General features: G+C 37.0%; 2 protein-coding genes across 2 annotated transcripts; both read right to left on the minus strand.

Annotated features, from left to right (window-relative positions):
- Nucleotides 1–1,817: 1,817 nt before the first annotated feature.
- On the minus strand, nucleotides 1,818–7,608 carry LOC132170524 (protein DETOXIFICATION 40-like). The gene is made up of 7 exons (XM_059581529.1): nucleotides 7,166–7,608; nucleotides 6,447–7,078; nucleotides 5,216–5,272; nucleotides 4,592–4,830; nucleotides 3,259–3,377; nucleotides 2,918–3,004; nucleotides 1,818–2,416 (listed from the first exon to the last, which is right to left on the minus strand). The coding sequence occupies exons 1-7, from the start codon at nucleotides 7,481–7,483 to the stop codon at nucleotides 2,339–2,341; spliced, it is 1,530 nt and encodes a 509-aa protein (XP_059437512.1). The 5' UTR covers nucleotides 7,484–7,608; the 3' UTR covers nucleotides 1,818–2,338.
- A 1,004-nt stretch (nucleotides 7,609–8,612) lies between these two features.
- LOC132170094 (uncharacterized GPI-anchored protein At1g61900-like) lies at nucleotides 8,613–14,342 on the minus strand. The gene is made up of 9 exons (XM_059581002.1): nucleotides 14,191–14,342; nucleotides 13,659–13,729; nucleotides 12,419–12,598; nucleotides 11,670–12,278; nucleotides 10,979–11,224; nucleotides 10,099–10,110; nucleotides 9,723–9,866; nucleotides 9,525–9,569; nucleotides 8,613–9,004 (listed from the first exon to the last, which is right to left on the minus strand). Exons 1-9 carry the CDS (start codon nucleotides 14,340–14,342, stop codon nucleotides 8,934–8,936), a joined length of 1,530 nt encoding a protein of 509 aa, XP_059436985.1. The 3' UTR covers nucleotides 8,613–8,933.
- Between the last annotated feature and the right edge of the window lie 6,650 nt (nucleotides 14,343–20,992).

Below are 20,992 nucleotides of genomic sequence, written 5' to 3' on the forward strand. Positions count from 1 at the left end.
TATATATTAAGAGCACTCATAGCAGTTTCACCAAAACCATTTTTTGGTTATTTTGGTAATGTAATTTAACAAAAATGGCTTAAATCTCTACTTTTCAGACTCACTACTTTAATAAAACAAATATATATATATATAGTGAAGTGAATAATACTCACCAAATATAAAAAGTACTGCTCACTCACTTATTGATTAAACAACTCATTTCTCTCTTTCTTTTTTGCTTTTTGTTTCTCACTCTTCCTTTAATAGTTAAAAATAAACAAATAAACAAATCTTTGAAAAGAATATTTAAATGGAATAGTGAAAGTTGAATGTTAAAATAGTAAGGCTACTGGGGTGCTCTAAAAAAACTGAGTTGTTAAAATAGAAAAAATATATATATATACTTTTGGTTATTTTGATGAGTAAAATTTGGTGAGGCTGTTAAGAATACTCTAATTAAGGGTAATTACTTTAAACCCCTGAATTACCACGCGATTTAACAAGCTCTCAAACTTCAAAACCTCTCAATTTGGAGACCTCTGAACTTTCAATTGCAGTCAATTTAAACCTCTCTGTCAGATTTAGCCGTTTAAAATTTGACAGAGCTGTTCAAATTGATTGCAATTGAAAGTTCAGAGGTTCAAATTGAAAGATATTGAAGTTTGGAAAGATTTTCAAATTGCTTGATAATTTAATGGTATAAAATAAAATTACCCCTATTAATTAACTTTCTACGCGACTGGAAGATTAGATTTGGAGGCCAAAAGATCATTGAAAGTTTGTGTGATAGCAAGCAATTATGACATCATGCCGCATGAGCTGTACGTGATAAACATTCATGCTGGATAAAACATGTTAGTTGTCTGTACTACATTCATGATTCGATCTTCTCGATAGGACTGCATTTTTTTTTTATCCCCCCTCTATCCCCATTTGTTGTGGGAAAAACCCACCTAATTAATTTGTAAAGTGTAAAAGAATGAGAGTGTGCGTACGACGACTCCTAGTTTGCTCAGACCAGTGGGATATAGTTAATTTGCTCACCAAAAAAAAAAAAAAAAGGGAAAAAAGAATCCTTGGAATAGTGTTAGATTTTTGGTATGGATAGTTAGCTGAGAGTGATGAGATGGCCGCCATTGATTGTCAGTGAGTTGGGTAAGAAGCTAGAGGTAACATTAATATACTTGCCAACCGTCATTCGTTGATCTTAAGCCTTTCTTTAAAATGACATGCACCTAAATTGTATGCTAAGCTTGATTAGGAATTTGGCTTTCTGAGTTGAGGGGTAAACGCGCGCATCTGAAAAGGAAACCAGCCAAAAGGCTGCATAGATAACTCTCGTGCTTCCATAGTACTCCCATGCATTTCCATTCTCTTCTCTTTTACTTTTACTGTTTTTGTTCCTTTACTTAGTTTTCGCAACTATTTATGGCACTCATTTTGTACCAATTAAAGTGACTTTTCACTTAAAAGTTAAAACATTCAGCATTCGGCATCTCATACGTTACTTTTTCTTTTTCTGTCGTAATGACCTTAGGGTTATTGGGCTGACTAGCTTAGATGGACGTACATTATTAGCCTGACAAAGGCCTCTTCTTCTTCTTCTTCTTCAATTTCTTACACTTCATGAACTCAATTAATTGTCATATTTTTTTAAAATTCCTCTTTTCCTAATGGTCATATTTTTCAATATTTGTCTTTTTAACAGCCTCTTTATGCAAAGAGGTAGAGTATGCAAGAGAAAGAACGGAAGAAGAGTAGAGAGTAGAACAACCAAAAAGATTAAAAAAAAGAAAAAAAAAAATTGGGAGGAGAGAGAATGATAGAATAAAAAAAACATTTTTTAACGTCTGGTGAGCGTATAGTACTGACCAAAATTTGGTGAGCTCTATAGTAGCTGACCAAATTTTTATCCAAATTGCTTAGGCGAATGCAACTCATCTTGCTATTATTTTAGCATTCCGTCTAGCCGAAATGCCGCCCCCACCAAAAAAAACAAAAAAAAAAAGATACAAAGAAATATTAAATCAATCAATCTAAACATTTCAATAGCAGATGGATCGAAAATGGTACCAAAATGGATGCCTCATGATCAGCCATAAGTATCGTTGTAGGCTTATGAAGTTAAGGATGGTGGGCTTGTTACTTGACGGAAAAACGGCATGAGAAATGCTATTTATTGCATTTTTATCTCGTAGTTATTTTACAATGTTATTGTAGCAATCTCAACAAATTTTTGAATTATTATTTTTTTAAGAAAAAAAAAATTAATACAAATATTGGTTGAGACTGCTACATTAACATTATTAAATAATTATAAAATAAAAATGTAATTTAGTGCATTACTCAAGAGGTATTAATTGTTCGAAAGAGGCTCCTTCTCAATGCTAGTGCTCTCATCCCACTTATCCAAACGCTTCTGGGCAACTTCAACCTGAAAATTTTCAAATTTCAATACCCATAATAATCACCAGGCTGCTAAATTCAAGAATATGCTAAACAAAAATCCAAGAAATTAAGTGGATTCTAATCAGATAGAATTTTTTTGAAGTTATTTGTTAAAATTTCAAGAATTTAGGCAGAAAAATGAGAGACATGCCAGAGGGATTAAGTAAATGCCAAATGTAGATTAATGGAATTTTTTGGGGTTGGTGGGTAATTGACTAATTAATAATATAGTCAAAATAAGAATGTTAGTTGAACTTTTCTAATTTTTATTATATTTTCAGTGTCAGCATCATAATTCCACTTGGCCAATAAAATGGTCATTCCTTGCCATTATGGCTCCAGAATTTCGGCCTGATATACATTTCAATATTCTCATGATCATTTAAGCCAAAAGTTCTTTAATCTTGATCAGAAGACATGACTTAAATGGCAACTTTATTATATGATATTGAACAAAATGATTACTCAAGCAGCTTTTACAGTTTACCTCTTTATTCCAATCTGTCCGAAATGTGACCCATAATAAGATGAGAGTCTGAATAAAAGTTCCCCCTATCATGCCAGACCATATACCCTGCACCAAAACCATTTTGAGCAATTTCTATTCGAAATTCAAATGTAAAGATTTAAATTTGGCTCGGGTTCAATTTCAGTTGGAGCTAAACCGTTGGGATTAATTAATTAAGACATGTGTCAAATAACGGGACATAATTAAGACACGCATCTTAATTTTAACGAGCCTAATTTTAACTGAAATTAAACCGGTCGAATTGTGAAATTTGTAAGCGAAAATGAGATGATGATGATAAAGAAAGTAAGAACTCAAACCTTAGCTCCAAGGTTGAACTTGAAGCCCAGAACTGCACCCACGGGGATACCAATTACGTAGTAACATCCCACATTAACGTATGCCACAAATGCTTGCCATCCACAACCAACAGCAACTCCTTGAAAATGAGAAAGAAAACAAAAAAACAAAAATCCCATTCATCATTCTAATTTCCATTTCCTATATATATATATAATTTTCTTGCCATTTTTCCATTCAACTTTTTAAAAGATTTTTTAATATGGATCGGGATCTCCAGCAGGTGAATTTCAGGCCATATTTGAAATCTGTTTAGATAAGTGAGCTTCATTAAATCTCTCTTATTTATGGGTCAAATATGCTATATATATAAGTGATAGAATGAGAGTAAAAGTTGTGTTTGTAGATCATCACCTTGAGAATTATTGCATTACAAAATTGGTGCGTGATAGAGATGTTCAAGTTCAACGACCAGTCCTTGACAACACCATAAATAGGCTGACTTTTAGGTTTCTAGCTTCATTATTTCGTAATGATTGTTCAGTTTTTGTCTTGTGTCTAAGTGGTCTTAGTCTTAGTCTATTCTCCATTAAGGAAACAAGCAGACAAATGAGACACAAACAAAATTCCACTGAGATAACACTAGTGTTAATCTCCGTCAGTCCTAGCTAGCTAGCTTTTGTATTTTATTCCTGGCCTTCATATCACTATCCTAGCTAGCAAAAGGGAACTGAAACTCTATCTAATTTCTCTTTTTGAACGTGATTCAATGAGATTCAGAGTAAATAGAAATCATATCTAGATTACATTGTAAACGTACCATGAAAACTCACCTAGATGAGTAGGGTGAAAAGTATTTCATTCTCTTTAGTGTGTTCTTATACTTGGAATATTGAGGAGGAAATTTTTCTAAGCGAGCTTAATTTGAGGAAATTTTTGTTTAAAGAAATGATGAATTTGATAATTTAATTCAAATTCTTTTTTTTTTTTTTACTATTTATTTTTTTGATTGTATTTCTTATATTTTTTACATTAAAGCTCAGTTTGTTTCGATGTAAAATATTTTATATTATTATGTTTTTGAATGTTTTTCAAATTCAATCCAGGCATACATGGTATTTCTTATGCTTTTAACCCTAAACTACTCACTTACGAAAAAAAAAAAAAAAAAAACCTAAACTACTTTTGCATGGGCCAGCCATGCGTGGAATTGATTACAAATTTACAATAACATAAATCATTAAAATTTAATTTTTTAATTATACTTTAATATTAATGTGAAATTTTAGTTTATATATGTTTATCCATTTCTGATATTTAAGCGAAGAAAATATTAATTGTTTAATTAATTACCGGATAAAACGGGTTGGATCCCGTTAAGTATGATAGAGACGGCCAGGAAGGGAGAGAGTTCAGAGACAGCATCAGCAACAGTAGTGCCACTGGTGAAGACATAGCTCATGACATGTCTCAGCACAAGAACAAGGATGGCGCAGATCAAGGCGATGACGAGAGAGCTTAGAGTTACTATCACAACTGAATATGCTGCTGATTTCGGGTGCTTTGCCCCCAACTCATTGCTCACCCTCACACTGTTATATCATTTAATGCTTAATTATGTTATATATATATATATATAATCCCTCAATACAAAAATTTCCACATTGCAAAAAACGTTATTATTAAACTAGTGACATTCAAATAGTGACTTTTTTTTTCAAAATGACTTCAATTGCATAGACTAGAATCCGAATTAATGACGTTTGAACAAAAAAATGTAGTGAAAACGCAACATTTTAGCCAAAACGCCACCTTTTAGAAGGTGACGTGTGAAAACGTGTCATTAAATGTGGAAATTTTTGTAGTGACTCTTATAATTAACCTTACGAGAGAAAGAAAGAAAGAAAGAAAGAAAGAAAAAAAAAAAAAAAAAAAAAAAAAAAAAAAAGTGGTAACAAACATGTTTGACGTACTAACCTTGCGGCCGCATTGAATCCCACTGAGACCATATACACCCATCCAGATATTGTCATGCTGCATTAATTATATATATATATATTCATAATGAGAGTATATACCGTAAACTTTTTTGTTAAACGAGCGATTTAATATAATATTAGAGTTAAAGATTCTGAATTTTAATCTTGTTTCAGTCATTTACCCACCATTTAAATTGAATATTTAAGTGTTGAAGTACCTCACTTATTAAAAACGAAATTTGAGTTCACACGTTATAGAGAGTATTAATGTATTGATCAATTACATGATTAAATTTATCTATTCCTATTAACTTAAACTTTTGAAATAAATAACGATTTAACACTTTTTCACCGTATATGGCTAAGGAGGACCTATGAAATATATAGCAGGTCTTTAGCTGAAAAGGTATGGTGGCAGAAGTGATCATATAAAGGCAAGGAATGGTAGCAGAATCAATAGAAAGCACAGGTTGAATGTTAGTTGTACGATATGGATCCATTTGGGGCCGCCATATACGGCCACCACAGCCTCTTTTAATTTCTTTTTCTGCCCATTACTGTCTGTAAAACTTGTCGTGATGCGTCTCCATCTTATTCTATCAGAAAAATCCAAGAGATATATGGGGAAAAAAATATTATAGGGAACGAATTGTAGGACCAATAAATGGTTTATTTAAGAAAAAAAAAATGGAAAAGGCGGACGTGTACGTGAACGAATAATCGGAGTGGATGATCTAACCTTTATTATATGTATTTATTTATTTATTTTATAGACTTTCTTCTCCCATCCTTCAACTTTTTCAAATTACCAAAAGTGAGAAATTAAAAAAGAAAAATTTTACTTTATACTTCTGAACTACTACACGTTTTGAAATTTTTTTTAAAAAATTCAAAAACTCTCAATTTACACTCCTGAATTTTCAATTTCAATCAATTTACCCCACTTTGTTAGTTTTAGCCATTAACTTCTTACCAAAATGTCTAAAAGACCAAATTACCTTTTGATTTTTGTTTTTTCAAAAAGGAAATCAAAGGTAAATTTGAAATTTTATAAAAATGTTAAGGGTATAAACGTCATTTTATCTTTTTTAACGTTTAAAATATGATAAAGAAAGTAAATTAATTGAAATTATTAAAAGTTTGTGGGTATAAATTGAGTGTCTTTTCAAAACGCGCAATAGTCGAGATTCGTCTTACCAAATAAAAAAGAAAAAAAGGAATTTTGTTACCAGATGGAGAGAGCGTCCAGCTCAATCTCAGCATTTGGAAGCAAGCCAGCGATCAACACAAGTATCTGATAATACCAAGTCTCGAGGCAAAGCATTATAGCGGATGCAGTAGACAATTTCAGAAACTCCCAGAGGCCAGAGAAAGCCTGCAGGCTAAAACCATTCCACGTACGCTTGCATTTTTCACTCGTCAAGATGTACACAAACTGCGCAATCACTATGACCCACCATGAGAAGCTGAGCGTCAAGGATGCGCCCAGCAGCCCCCAGCCCAGCTTGTAAATCACCAGCCAGCTCAGCAACACGTGCACCACAAACGTAGCGGCAGAGATGTAGGAGCTCGGCGCCACTATGCTCTGCGCTTGGAGGAACTTTTGGATTGGAAAATTTGCAGCGTAGGCAAAGATTTGTGGGATGAGTCCGTACACGAATACTGCAGCTGACGAGGCAATGGAGGATGATTCGCCTAGCAGGAGCAAGAGGGGCTTGGAGAAAATGTAGATGAACATAACTAGGACAGATGTCGACATCAGGAGGATCGTTGATCGCTGGAGATATACTCCAAGCATTTCGTACTTGTGCGCACCGAAAGCCTGCCCGCACAGTGTCTCCACGGCGCTCCCCATTCCAAGCTGCCCAAACAAACCTTGTAACGTGTCAGATGTACGATGAAAGATAGTAAATAAAGGAAGTGTTGGGGTTAATTAATAATTAATTACCATGAGGCCGTAGGCGAATATTTGGATGCCGTTGTTTCCGAGAGAGGCGGCGGCGAGCTCGAGATTGCCGAGGTGGCCGCAGAGGATTTGGGTGGACATGGAGGTGAGGTTGTTGACCAAGTAAACGACGACGGCGGGGGCTGCGAGGCGGAAGAGGGTTTTCAGCTCAAGCCATGTGGCAGATTGGTGGCGCCGGAAGTATGAAAGCTGCGTGTTTGATAGAACGTCTTCTAGTGCGGTGCTGATCACTGATGGCTCAACTGTTGCTGTTTTCGACTCTAATATTGGTTGATGCAGCTCATTCTCAACCGACTCCATTCTCTCTCTCTCTCTCTCTCTCTCTCTCTCAATGATTGTAAATATTTATGAAGGTTTACAAAGAAAGGGATTTCAGATGGAGGATAGCCACTAGAACGTCTATCTTACCTCTGAAAAATATTAGGTAGGCACAAATACTGAAAAAAAAAAAAAAAAAAAATCGTTTTCGCTTATTTTTATTTAGTGCTTGAATTTTTAAATCCAACGGTCAACACAAACAGTTTGCTATGTGACGTGTGACATGCGGTAAGAATTATATTAAAATAAGAAACAATACAAGAAATTTAAAAGAAAAAAAGATGATGGAGATACAACTTTGGACCAACTTAAGGTGGCTCAAAATCTCCTTAAGGTTGTCGAACTCAGGTATGGTTCAAAGGTTGGCCTATCCGAGGATTAGTTAATTAGGGCAAAAAATAGCTCCAATGAAAATAAATATTTCACATAGAGGAGTGTGCAGCTGTATATAGGGCTTATCCTCGAAAGTCGGAATAGTACAAGTTACCCTACTTTGTGATTTCAATTTCACTTACAAAATGGGATTTTCAGTAGTTATGTTGTTTGAATAACACATAAATTTGAACAGTCTAAGAAAAGAGAATTGCAAAGCTTATATGTCCCGACTGGATGGAGCTCGCGCATCTTAAATTGATTGCAGTTTCTAGCACTATTCTAAGACGAATATTATATCAACAAACAACTCAAAATATTCTTAAAAAATTAATTGATATATATTTTTTTAAAAAAAGTCCTATTCGTATGGTATTCTAAGTCCACCTCTTTGTATAGTATGTTTTTTTTTTTTTTTTAATAAGGACCACCTATGATGGACAAGAGTTCAGTAGAAACCTACAAAAGTAGTAGGTGGCCTGTAATTAAGTTTCGCCAACCTGAATCTCCTCATCAGTCGGCTAGAGGAATCAATGCTAAAATAAAAGGATAGTGACCCCAATAATTTTGATGAATTGCAAATAATTGAGATAATAATCATGATTTTCTCCAATCCCAAACAAGATTTAGTCAAGCCCACGCCTAGCCCAAGAGTTAGTTCTGACTAGAAAAGTGGGTCAATTGTTTTCATAAATAGATAAAGCACTGAAAAATATAGGCATTGGCCGTGTTACAAATTAACAAGTTACAACAACATAGCTTTTTCCTCCTACAACCTAAATTTACATAGCAATCTCAATATGGGTAATTACAACATCAATTTCCTCAAATTCCTAATTTCCTGTACAAAAATTTTATTACACCAGCAGGCAAGAATCAAGAATCAATGACTAGAAACACAGTTATAAATTTACCTAAAACCCAATACACAATTGCCTTCTACTGAGAGGGCACACAGAATGGATGAAGATAGTCCTTTCTTGGACATAACATTCATCTAGTTATCCTTTGCTCTTCAAGGACTGGCAAGGTGCAATGTCCATGGGAAAACTTCTTCAAATTAGAAGAGCATTATGAGGACCATTGAGGAAGCAAACAGCAGAAAATGTATGACATCATCGTTACAAAGTCCTGCAAAGCAAGTGAGCATCAGGTCAATGAGGGCTTGGGAAGTTCCACAATGCAAAGCAACAGGTTATAGTGAGAACTTGGGATGCACAAAGTATAGTTTTCAATTACACAAGGCTTCCTCCAACCTCTTTGCCAACAAGTTGTGTGTTTTATTAGGATAAAGAAAGTGGGTGACTGAGGGATTCTGTTTCTCAATCTTCCTCCCAACAAAAACCGGTGCCAGTCGAACTTTGCAATAAAGCCAACTCTGCCTGTGTCATTCTACTTCATGTTCTTTTCATGGAAATTGAGGCGGAAGGGTAAAGATACTTCATTACCAACTTGATGGGACCAAATTGGATTACAGGCACTTTTTCATTTTTGTATGACAACTACCTCAATTAAGACAACTACCATTCTTGGCAAGTAAAACTATGAAACTAAGCATCTGTTGTTGTTATCCACATTAATTGAGGATTGCACAAATCTTAATTCACATTAGGTGAAAAGAAGAAATAAATTAAATAACAGGGATACTTACCACTCTGAGCAGATGCTGCTGCTGGAAGTGCAGGTATTTTGACAGCTGAAATCCAATACGCCAGGTTGATAAACATAACAGAAAGAAAATAAGCCTTTGTTTCACCAAAAGAACCTTAATTTTCAAAAGGAATAAGAAAGAAATTCGCAAGACCTGGCACTCTATATAAATAAATAAAATTCAATGCTTAGGACATACTTTTATTGCATGATGAACCTGGAACGTGCGATGTAGTGGGCCAGGGAGCCGGAATGTTGTCATTCAGATCACAAAGGAAGCTTACTCCTGAAGATGTGTCAAATGTTGCATCAGACGGCATGCTTGGCAAAAGACATCCAGCCTCTGCTCCATAAAAAGGACGAAGAAAAGTGAGCTAATCACAAAATTACAATCAGAAAATAATTATTTTTAGTCCATTCACTGACACAGATCTAGATTAGAAACTGAAGGTTCTATTACCAGAACTTGTGTCAGAAAAGAAAGGACACTAGAAAGAAAGGAAAAGAATTATTTCAGCATCATACTTTCGTCTATAGCTCATCAAATCGCAATGCGTATGCATTATGCACATTACCTTGATTTCCAACTGAGACGTTCAAATCATTATTCCACAGCATATCAAAACGGCCAAAAAATTATAAAACAATCATGTATTAGAATCAGCTTAGAGTCAATGTGACAGAGAACAGATATAGTTTGTGTTAGGAAATTAATCATATTTCTCAAGACCCGTAAGATGCGAAAAATAAGAAGAATGCGGAATAACAAAGATTAGGCAATCACACACTACACAAAGATTTAAATGGTTCGGCTTAACAAGCCTACTTTCACTGGCGGAGACGACCCGGAAAAAATTCACTATCAAAAGATGGAGTACAAAAATAGTAGAAAGAAAATCACTCAGATCCTAAAGCCTCAATACACCCAAATCTCACTATCACACAAGAGAGATTATTTTCAAAATAGAATACAAAAGACAGATGTACAAACTCTTCTTTTGATGGAAGAGATGGCGCTGATCTCTATTTTCTTCTCTCATTCTGCAGCACCCTTTTTCTTCTAATCACTTGTTTTTGGCTCCTCCAAAAACCCCAAAGAAGAAAACACCGTGACAGCCCTTATACCTCCTTCTCTCAAATTCTCTCATTTTTCTCCTCCCTTTGGTGCTTCACGTTTTTGGCACACACAAATTCACCTTGTGCTTTGTTCCTTATATAGAAGCTTAACTCTCCTTTTACATGTTGGTCTAGGACTCCTACAATAAGTCAAACAAGGAGTCCAAGTACACATGTGTACTTGGACTTCAAAACCCACACGTAAAGGAGTTAACCGACTGAACCAAGAACCTCTCCTACTTGGAGAAGGAGACAAACCATAAGGTCCCACCATGACTTTTAATTCAAGTCATACTTAACAGTTTACTCATGAAAAGGGAATCAAGAAACACCACCAACCTTGGAGGGAGAAATCCTTGAGGCTTACATGAGAGAGGGTATACACATTTTCGGTTATATTTAACTTTCTGAACTTTATTCCCAATGATGTAGCACAATCCAAGGCTTGCAAGTTGGTTATAAGACTCTGCTTTTGCAAGTGGGACACATAGGTTTCCATGGCGCTACAGCATGCTGTCTGGTTACTTATCCCATCCCCGCACCCCCTTGCAACATGCCTCATGTCAGGGAAAACCAGGGGGCAAACTGAAGCAGAAAATACAAGAGAAAAACTAAGAAAAGAAATACCATATCAGTGAGGCCAGCTCATGGGATTGGCATCACTAATTGAAACTAAACAAGTACAAGAAAATATAGCAAACAAGAACACAAAGAAATTAATATGGAATTAATTAATTTTCTAGATAAAGAATTGATCAAAGTGAACCTCAAGTAGGATTTTGCTCTAACAAAAAATTTTCCTTCATCGAAATGGAGACATTGAGGCGAAAGATGCAGTGTTTTGTATTAGAGTGAGCTATCAAAGGTATGCAATATTCCGCATACTCCCACATGTAATAATTTTTCTTCTAATACATGCACTCCAATGGGTTTGTGGATACTTTAGTGTCAGGAGGTCTCTCTAACAAAACCCTAGACCAATAATCTTGAGTGAGGTACTCTGGACCTCCATGTACTAGCCGAAACTCACCTTGACTTGCATTGCAATTTGATAGTCCTCTGAGAACTTTTTTCGAACGAGAAGGATCAAGTTTACTAGCCAGCCACCGAAGGACAATATATACTTTTACAGTCATTACCCTAGTCGAGTACTCAGGTAAGACGTGGGACCCATCCATGCTCAAAATCTCAGAAGCTTTCAATGCAATCCTTGTAGCAGCTTCTAATATTGCACTCTGACAAATTTGGGCGCAGCATTCTTTTACAGGATCAATCACTTCACAAGCTGCCAGAAGCTTAGAAGTATCTACTGTGTTCTCAAACTCATTAACATGTTTAACTGGGCAAGATGCTTCAGTGAGAATTGAAGCATGAACGGAGCAAATCTGTGTTAGACTATCATTTGCACCCTGACCTATCAGAATCTGCTCAATATCTGAGAGACAAGGTTTGGCAAGGGTCCTATTTAAAGCAAGCACATTGGTTTCTTTACTTGACTGACCAATGAGAATTGCAAGAGTGGCTTCCAACTGCGGACAACAAATTACATTAGCCAGAAATGGTGCAAAAGCGGACCAGCAATCTATTGCAGTTATACCCATCAAGCTTTCAGCAGCAGAGAAGTTTAACATACAGAGCCCTGTAATGGAAGAGAGAGATAACCAAGCAGAAAACGTAAGTGAAATTCTCAAACCAAATAGCTTTAAGAATGGAATGTAAATAAAGATTTTACTAACATTAAAAAAACTACAAAAACTATATATAAATAAATTAATAGACCTGATAATTTTGGGACAGTAGCATTTGTGAAGGGTACCAATGGTGAAGGTGCAAGAAGAGGAAGAAAAGGCTGAGGAGAACCACTAGGAGAGATCTCAGGAAGAATAGCATCCATTTTTCTTACCATAAGAACAGGACCTTTAGGATGATCTAACCGGGTGCAGCAAGATTCATGGAAACCTATACCAAAAGCAAGGGAAAGTGAGGATATAATCTTGTAAATTTAAATATAGTAACAAAAAATCATACATGTATAGCTTCCTCTTGCGTTTTACAAAATTAAAGTTAAAAAGATTTGAATTGCTAGAGGCACGCATACAGAGAGATACTAGAAAATATTCTAGAGATGAAAAAGGAGTAAACTTGTAAAAACCTGAAGGGGCAATAAATATGATTCTTTACAAATTAAAACATGAAACTGACTAGAAAAGTAACCAAAAATAAAACAGTAAATCCAAGCAAAACAACCCATTAATTGCCATGCTGCACACAATGAGAGAATAATAATAATTAAAAGTAAGTCCACAAAAGGTAGTTCAATCAGTTCGGACCACGTATAATGAAGCGAAGGTCACTAATTCGTAGTTCGTATCTCCTTCCTTTTGTGCGGACATGTCAAAAATAAATAATAATAATAATAATAAAAAGCACAGAGAATAAAGGCTTATTTAGCATTAGCTAGGAACAGAGGCGGATATAAAGGGTGGCAGGCTCGCACCCGCCCCTTCAAAAAGTTTAGATTCTTTTTTTTCTTTTTTATTTAAAGGTAATTTTTTAAGTTTTCTTGACCCTGCTGTATCTTTAAACGTGATTCCCGAGGAATCACACTACTACTGTATCATTTTAAGGGAAAATGCTCCGGACCTACAGCTTTTATTAACAAGAGTGTGCAACTGTTCATGTCCTAAAAGGATCCGGCTTACAAATAACAGTATGTATATTGTAGTTTAAGCAACGGTCAAGATTGAATCTTTCAAAATATTTCTTCATTTTCTCTCTCCTATTAAAAACTTCTCAAAATAAGTTAATTTTGAGATTCAATCTTAATAACTGCTTACACTATAGCATTCATTCTATTATTTTAGGATACGGCTTACATTTAATAATAACATGTATGATGTAGTAAAAACAACGGTTAAGATTGAATCTCTCAAAATCTCTCTTCATTTTCTCTCTCTTCTAAAAGTAAGTCAACTTTGAAATTTAATTTTAACCGTTGCTTTTACTACAGCTAACATACATGTTGTTATTAAAGCCGGATCTATTTTTCTAATAACAGCATGTAAGCCAGATCCATCCAAAAGACAATTCCTTCCATTGCATGATAGAATTTAATATCATTAATGCACCTAATGACATGTCATTTAAAGTATTTAAAATGGCATGGAAACATATTTATCGTGTGATTGAGGGGGTGAGGAATAGGATTATCTCCGATTCATACGAATTAGATAATATCCATAAATAGGTGTTTTCGTCTTTTTACTTTTTGAGATGACAAAAATACAGAAAATGATCCTCTCTATTTCAAAATCCCTCTATTTCCTCCATTTAGTGCATTTTGAAGGGTAGTGTTGTCTAAAAGTTTTAATGATGGTAGTGCATTAAATGCAATATCCTTCAAAATGCATTAAATGGAAGAAATTGAGGGATTTTGAAATGGAGATGATCATTTTTCCAAAAATATCTTTCTAATATAACTAATGAGATATTATCCAGTTCAAATGAATTGGAGAGAATCCTAATTCTGGGCCGAAAGTTATCTATTTTACCAGACGGCAAGAGAATCCAAAGCAAGCTCGGGGTCTGGGAGCAGCCCAGCAACCAAGACCAGAATCTGATAGTACCACGTTTCCAAACACAGCATAACGGCTGACGCCGACGACAATTTCAGGAAATCCCAGAGCCCAGAAAATGCCTGCATACTCAAGCCATTCCACGTCAGCTTACAGTTGCCGCTCACCAAGCAGTAGGTAATGGTAATGGACTTGGTATCTCCCACACTGGCTCTTCCTCTTTTCTTCGCTCAAATCAACTCCTACATCTTAAAAATATCTTACATTGTCCTGATGCTACAACAAATTTACTTTCAATAAATAAATTTTGTCGTGACAATAATTGCCATTTTAAACTAACTGATACCTATTTCTTGATTAAGGACAACCTCACAGGGAAGATCCTCCTACAAGGGGCAAGTGAAGATGGTCTCTACCCATTAAGGCTACAACACTTCACCAAAAATAAAGTCAGAGCATTTACTGCGCAAATTGGGATTAGGGTGTCTTCTTCAGTTTGGCACAACCGCTTAGGGCATCCAAGTCATCAAATCTTGCAGCATCTGCTTCACAACTACTACCTTCCTGTGTCTTCAGTTAAGTCGAGTCAATCTATTTGTGTTTCATGTCAATTAGGAAAGAGCAAAAAATTACCCTTTATTGAGTCAAGTCGTATTACCACTGCTCCATTGGAGCTTATTCATAGTGATGTATGGATTTCTCCTTTATCTTCAATCAATGGAAGCAAATGTTATGTTATCTTTATTGATGATTTCTCTAGATACACCTGGCTATTTCCTCTAAAACTCAAATCAGATGTTTTTGAAACCTTTGTTAAATTCAAGTGCTTGATAGAAAATTTATTTTCCCTTAAAATTAAACAACTTCAAACAGATGGGGGTGGTGAATACACCTCTCATAACTTTACTAAATTTCTGTCAACACATGGTGTTCTTCATCGAGTCACATGTCCACATACATCTCAACAAAATGGAGTTTCAGAAAGAAAACATAGGCATATCATTGAATCTGGTCTTAGTCTCCTAGCTCAATCCCACCTTTCTTCTAAATACTGGGTTGAAGCTGTCAGTACTGCCGTGTATCTCATCAATAGATTGCCTACCCCTACTCTCCAAAATTCAAGTCCTTTCACCAAACTCTACAATAAGGAGCCAGACTACACCTTTTTAAAAACTTTTGGTTGTGCTTGTTATCCTCTCTTAAGACCCTATGCCAAACACAAATTGGAATTCAGAAGCAAACAATGTATCTTCCTTGGATATTGTACCCACCAAAAGGGTTACAAGTGCCTTGATCCCATCTCCAATCGTGCATATGTCTCTAGACATGTTATTTTTGATGAATTGGTGTTCCCTGCACAGAATAGAGCAGCATCTTCATCCCCTAACGGATCAGATCCTTCCCCTACAGGTATTGTTCTTGATCATTCTCATTTTTACTCTATGAATAATTCTGACTCTAATACTGTTCAGACCTCACCCCCAATCACCTTGCCTTCCCCAGCACAAGTACCTATTCTAAACACTCCCCTGACTACCCCTACTGCCGAATTACTACCACCTACCCCTGATCCTATCCCCCACCTAGATCAATCCTTACTTCAGCTTTTGCCTGCACCTACTGAACCAGCCTCTCCTCATATTGTCACAAGATCTATGACTGGAAACTCCAAACCTAAGTCTTTTCCCAACTATCAGCTATTCCTATCCTTAAAATCAACCAAGCATCCACTAAAATCCTTTCATGCTACACCCTTGCCTTCTATCCCTACCACATTTGCTCAGGCTGTTTCTAACCCTAAATGGTTTGCTGCAATGGAAAGTGAACTTCAAGCTTTAGTTGACAATGGTACTTGGTCTCTCTGCCCTAGACCTTCACATCGAAACATCATCAAGAATAAGTGGGTTTTTCGGCTAAAGGAAAAATCAGATGGCACTATTGAAAGATACAAGGCAAGACTAGTGGCTAAGGGTTTCCAACAAAGAGATGGTATTGACTACACTGAAACCTTCAGTCCAGTTATAAAACCAGCCACTATACGGATCCTACTATCCTTAGCAATCCACTACAATTGGCCCCTCAAGCAATTGGATGTCTCTAATGCCTTCCTTCATGGTTACTTGAATGAAGAAGTCCTCATGGAGCAGCCTACTGGTTTTGTTGATGCAGCTTTTCCAGATCATGTTTGTAAGCTCAAAAAGGCCCTCTATGGTCTAAAGCAAGCCCCACGAGCTTGGTTTCATAGATTGTCACAAGCTCTTCTCCATCTTGGTTTTGTTGGATCCTTAGTAGATACCTCTCTTTTTATGCTTCATCAAGGCTCTGTTCATATTTACATACTGATATATGTTGATGATATCATAGTAACAGGTACAGATTCATCTATCATGGAGACTCTCATCCACGGCCTTCAAATGGAATTTAAGTTGAAAGATCTTGGTTGCCTTTCATACTTCCTAGGCATCCATGTCCTTCGTGACAAAACTGGCTTGCATCTAAATCAAGGTAAATACATTATTGATTTACTTGATCGTGTGCAAATGCTTGGAGCAAAGCCCTATGCCGCACCCTGCACTTCAGGCAAGAAGCTCACCAAGCTTGATGGTGATACTCTACCAGATCCCACAACCTATCGTCATATCATTGGAGCTCTACAATACTGCACACTCACAAGACCTGACATAGCCTACACTGTCAATCAATTGTGTCAATTTCTCCATTGTCCAACTACAGAACATATGAAGGCTGCTAAAAGAGTTCTAAGGTATCTCAAAGGCACACCAGATCATGGCCTTCACTTCACTTCAGGTCCTCTTCAACTTCAGGCATACTGTGACTCTGACTGGGCAGGGGATCCTCTTGATCGCAGATCCACTACAGGGTATTGTGTTTTCTTCGGCTCCAACTTAGTATCTTGGCATGCCAAGAAGCAGCCTGTTGTCTCGAGATCTAGCACCGAGGCTGAATATCGTGCAATGGCCATTACAGCTGCTGAACTCTCATGGCTTCGAATGCTACTCAAAGAATTGCAAGTTTCTCTCCATGATCCTCCTGTACTCTGGTGTGATAACATAGGAGCTATTGCTTTAGCTTCTAATCCCATCTACCATGCTCGTACCAAGCATATAGAAGTTGACTACCACTTCATCCGTGAGAAAATTCTTCACAAAGATCTTTGTGCTAGCTACATCCCAACTCAAGATCAATGTGCTGATATCTTTACAAAGGGCCTTACCTCCTCTCGATTTCTTTTCCTCAGAGACAAACTCATGGTTACTCCCCCTCCCATTCGTTTGAGGGGGGCTGTTAAGGAACCAATAGAGTCTGTTTTATAGTTGTTCTTATCTTTTAGTATTATCCTTATAGTTGTTCTTATCTCTTCTCTTTAGTGTTCTAGTTGTATTTGTTTTACTTATTTGTATTGAATTAGTTCTCCTAGTTTGTATCAAGTTTGGGTTTGTCAAACTTGATTACAATTGTAACTCTTTGCCTATATATACAATGAGAACGAAGCTGAGACTTCATTCCGCCAAAAGCAATTTTCTTTGCTTTCTTTCAAGCTATACACCAACTGTGCCACCACAATTATCCACCACGACAGGCTCAGCACCAGTTACGAGCCGATCAACCCCATGCCCAGTTTGTACACCGCCACCCAGCTCAGCAGCAGGTGCACCACAAGCATCGCCGCCGATATGTACGCACTGGGGGCCACAATGCTCTGGGATTGGAGGAATTTTTGTATGGGGAAGTTCACAGCGTAAGCAAATATTTGCGGAATGAGTCCATAGACGAAAATTGCTGCTACGGACGCCACAGCCGTTGATTCACCTAGTAAGAGCAATATAGGCTCTGATAGGACGTAGATCACCGTCATTGGAATGCTAGTCAAAGTCAGCACGATCGTTGCTCTTTGCAGATAAACGCCTTGCATTTCATACTTGTGGGCTCCATATGCCTGCCCGCATAGAATCTTTACCGTGCTTCCCATGCCTAACTACACAAACAAATCAAACACACATTAATAATTCATCATTAATTTTTTATTTTTACCACCGGCCACATCATCAAAATGAGAAATGATATACCACGAGGCTGTAGGCGAAGAGTTGGATGCCGCTGTTGCCAAGAGAGGCGGCGGCGAGCTCAAGATTGCCGAGGTGGCTGGCCAGTGAAGACTCAGGTGGACAAGGACATTAAGTTGTTGATCATGTAGACGAAGACCATTGGTGCGGCAAGGCAGAAGAGGATCTTCAGTTCGACGAAGGTGGCCAACCGAAGGCAATTGAGACGCGGTAACTTTGTATCCGAGAGCACCTTTTCTAGCCGCGAGTCCACTACATGGGGGCCAGAAGAGATGGGTTCCGGTTCGAGCGGCTGCGCTTGGTCAGAGGCTAAGATGGGTTGGTAGAGGTGATCATGATGATCATCTTGGGAGGTGGCCATGGCTGATCGGTGATCAGCGGCGGTGAGGTGGTCGCTCTTGATGATGATGAGTAAGGAGATAAGAGGTGGAAAAACTCTTGTGGACTTTTAGTCTGGAGGCATTTTAGATCACTCCCTTGCTATTATTACAGCAGGTTTTTTTCAAAGTTTTGGCCCTAAACCTTTTGAATTCTATAACTATTGGTTGGAGTATAAAGGGTTTATGGATTGGGTGAGGGAAGACTAGAATATTCAGGTTGATGGTTTTCCTATATATCAGTTGTATGTGAAGCTTATATCTGTCAAAGGGGTGTTGAGAAAACAAAATGTGGCTTGTTTTGGAAATCTGAAACAGAAAGTTTTGCAGGCTCAGGATAATTTGCCTTCATATATACTTATGTTTCCATAACAAAAGCTGAAGAATCTTTTTTGAAGCAAAAAGCTAGGAATCAATGGCTGCAGCTAGGTGACCAGAATAATAGTTTCTTTCATAAATCCCTTAAAGTGCAACATGCAAAGAACACCATCACTCATTTGTGGGATGAGAACGGCCACAAAGTAGATGATGTGGAGCACATAAAGCAGGTGGCTGAGAATTTTTACAAGAAATTGCTAGGTATTGATCAAATGATCTTTAATGAGTCCAAGGCAGCTCGTATAAGACATTTGATTCCAGTTGCCATTCCTGCTGAAAAGGCAGTTTTGTTGGACAAAGAAGTTACAGAAGAAGAGATCAGAGAGACTTTATTTCACATGAAAACCAATAAGGCCCCTGGTCCTGATGGATTTTCTACTGATTTTTTCAAGGCTGCTTGGCTTATTGTTGAGAAGGAGGTGGTAGTTGCGATTCAGAATTTTTTTCTCTCTGGTTTGTGACTGAAATAAGTTAATGCCACTATCCTCACTTTGGTTCCTAAGAAGATTAACCCTTCTGTTATGGGGGATTTCAAACCAATAGCTTGCTATAATGTCATTTACAAATGCATTACAAAGATTATTGCAAATAGGATGCTGCCCCTTTTGGGAGATTTGGTGAGTATGAATCAATCAGCCTTTATTCCATCTAGAAGTATTTTTGAAAATGTCTTGTTGGCTCATAAACTTGTTAGAAATTATCATAAGGGTAAGGGGAAGCCTAGATGCACCTTGAAGGTTGACCTCATGAAAGCTTATGATTCAGTCAATTGGGCGTTCATGATCCATTGTCTTCATTGTTTTGGTTTTCCAGAGAAGTTTCTGAGTTGGATCAGGGAATGCATTACCTCTCCTAGGTTTTCGATTTGTTTGAATAGGACTTTGGTTGGCTATTTTGAAGGAAAAAGGGTCTAAGGCAGGGGAATCCTTTGTCTCCCTATTTGTTTGTCCTAGCTATGGAAGTTTTTTCTAGGATCATGGCTGAATCTACTACTACTGCTTCGAGTTTCAAGTTTCACCCCAAATGCTTGAAAATGAAGCTTACTCATCTTTATTTTGCTGATGATTTGCTTATTTTTTCTGAAGCCAGTTTGAGGTCTATTAAGGTCATTAAAGATGCTTTTGCTGAGTTTGAGGAGTTGTCTGACTTGAAAGCCAATCCTTCAAAAAGTTCTTTTTTCTGCTCTGGTATTTTAGATAGGATTAAGCTGAATTTATTGAATGATTTGCAGATGAAGGAGGGTGTTCTCCCTATGAGATACCTTGGGGTTCCCCTAATATCTTCTAGGCTTTCTTTTACTGATTGTGATGTGCTTTTGGATAAAATTACTTCTAGAATTGATTCTTGGTTATCTAGGAATCTCTCTTATGTAGGCAGGCTTCAGTTGTTGTCTTCTGTTTTGTACAGTCTGCAAGTTTATTGGACATGTATTTTCATTCTCCCCAAGAAAATTATAAAGGCTATAGAGCATAAATTTAATCGGTTTCTGTGGAATGGAAAGTCTGTTGAGGCTGCAAAAGCAAAAGTGGCTTGGTCTGATTTTTGTTTTCCTAAGAAAGAGGGTGGTTTGGGGTTGAAAAGTATTGATGTCTGGAATAAAACCTCTATGCTTAGGCACATTTGGAGTTTGTTTGAAAGGTTAGGATCTCTTTAGGTGGCCTGGGTTTAGGAAAAAAAATTTAAACAAAAGAGTTTTTGGAGTGTTAGCATTCCTCATAATTGCTCTTGGTGTTGGAGGAAGCGACTTAGGTTGAGGGATACTACAAAGAAGTTTTTGAGATTTGAAGTTGGAAATGGGAAAAATATACATTTTTGGTTGGATTTGTGGCACCCTACTAGCGTTCTTTTTGAGAAGTATGGCTTTAGAGTTGTTTATGATGCCCAAAGTAGTGTGGAGGCAAAACTATCTTCTGTCATTCACAATGGAGATTGGTTTTG

Source organism: Corylus avellana, chromosome ca2 (genome assembly GCF_901000735.1).
Source record: "Corylus avellana chromosome ca2, CavTom2PMs-1.0".
NCBI lineage: Eukaryota > Viridiplantae > Streptophyta > Magnoliopsida > Fagales > Betulaceae > Corylus > Corylus avellana.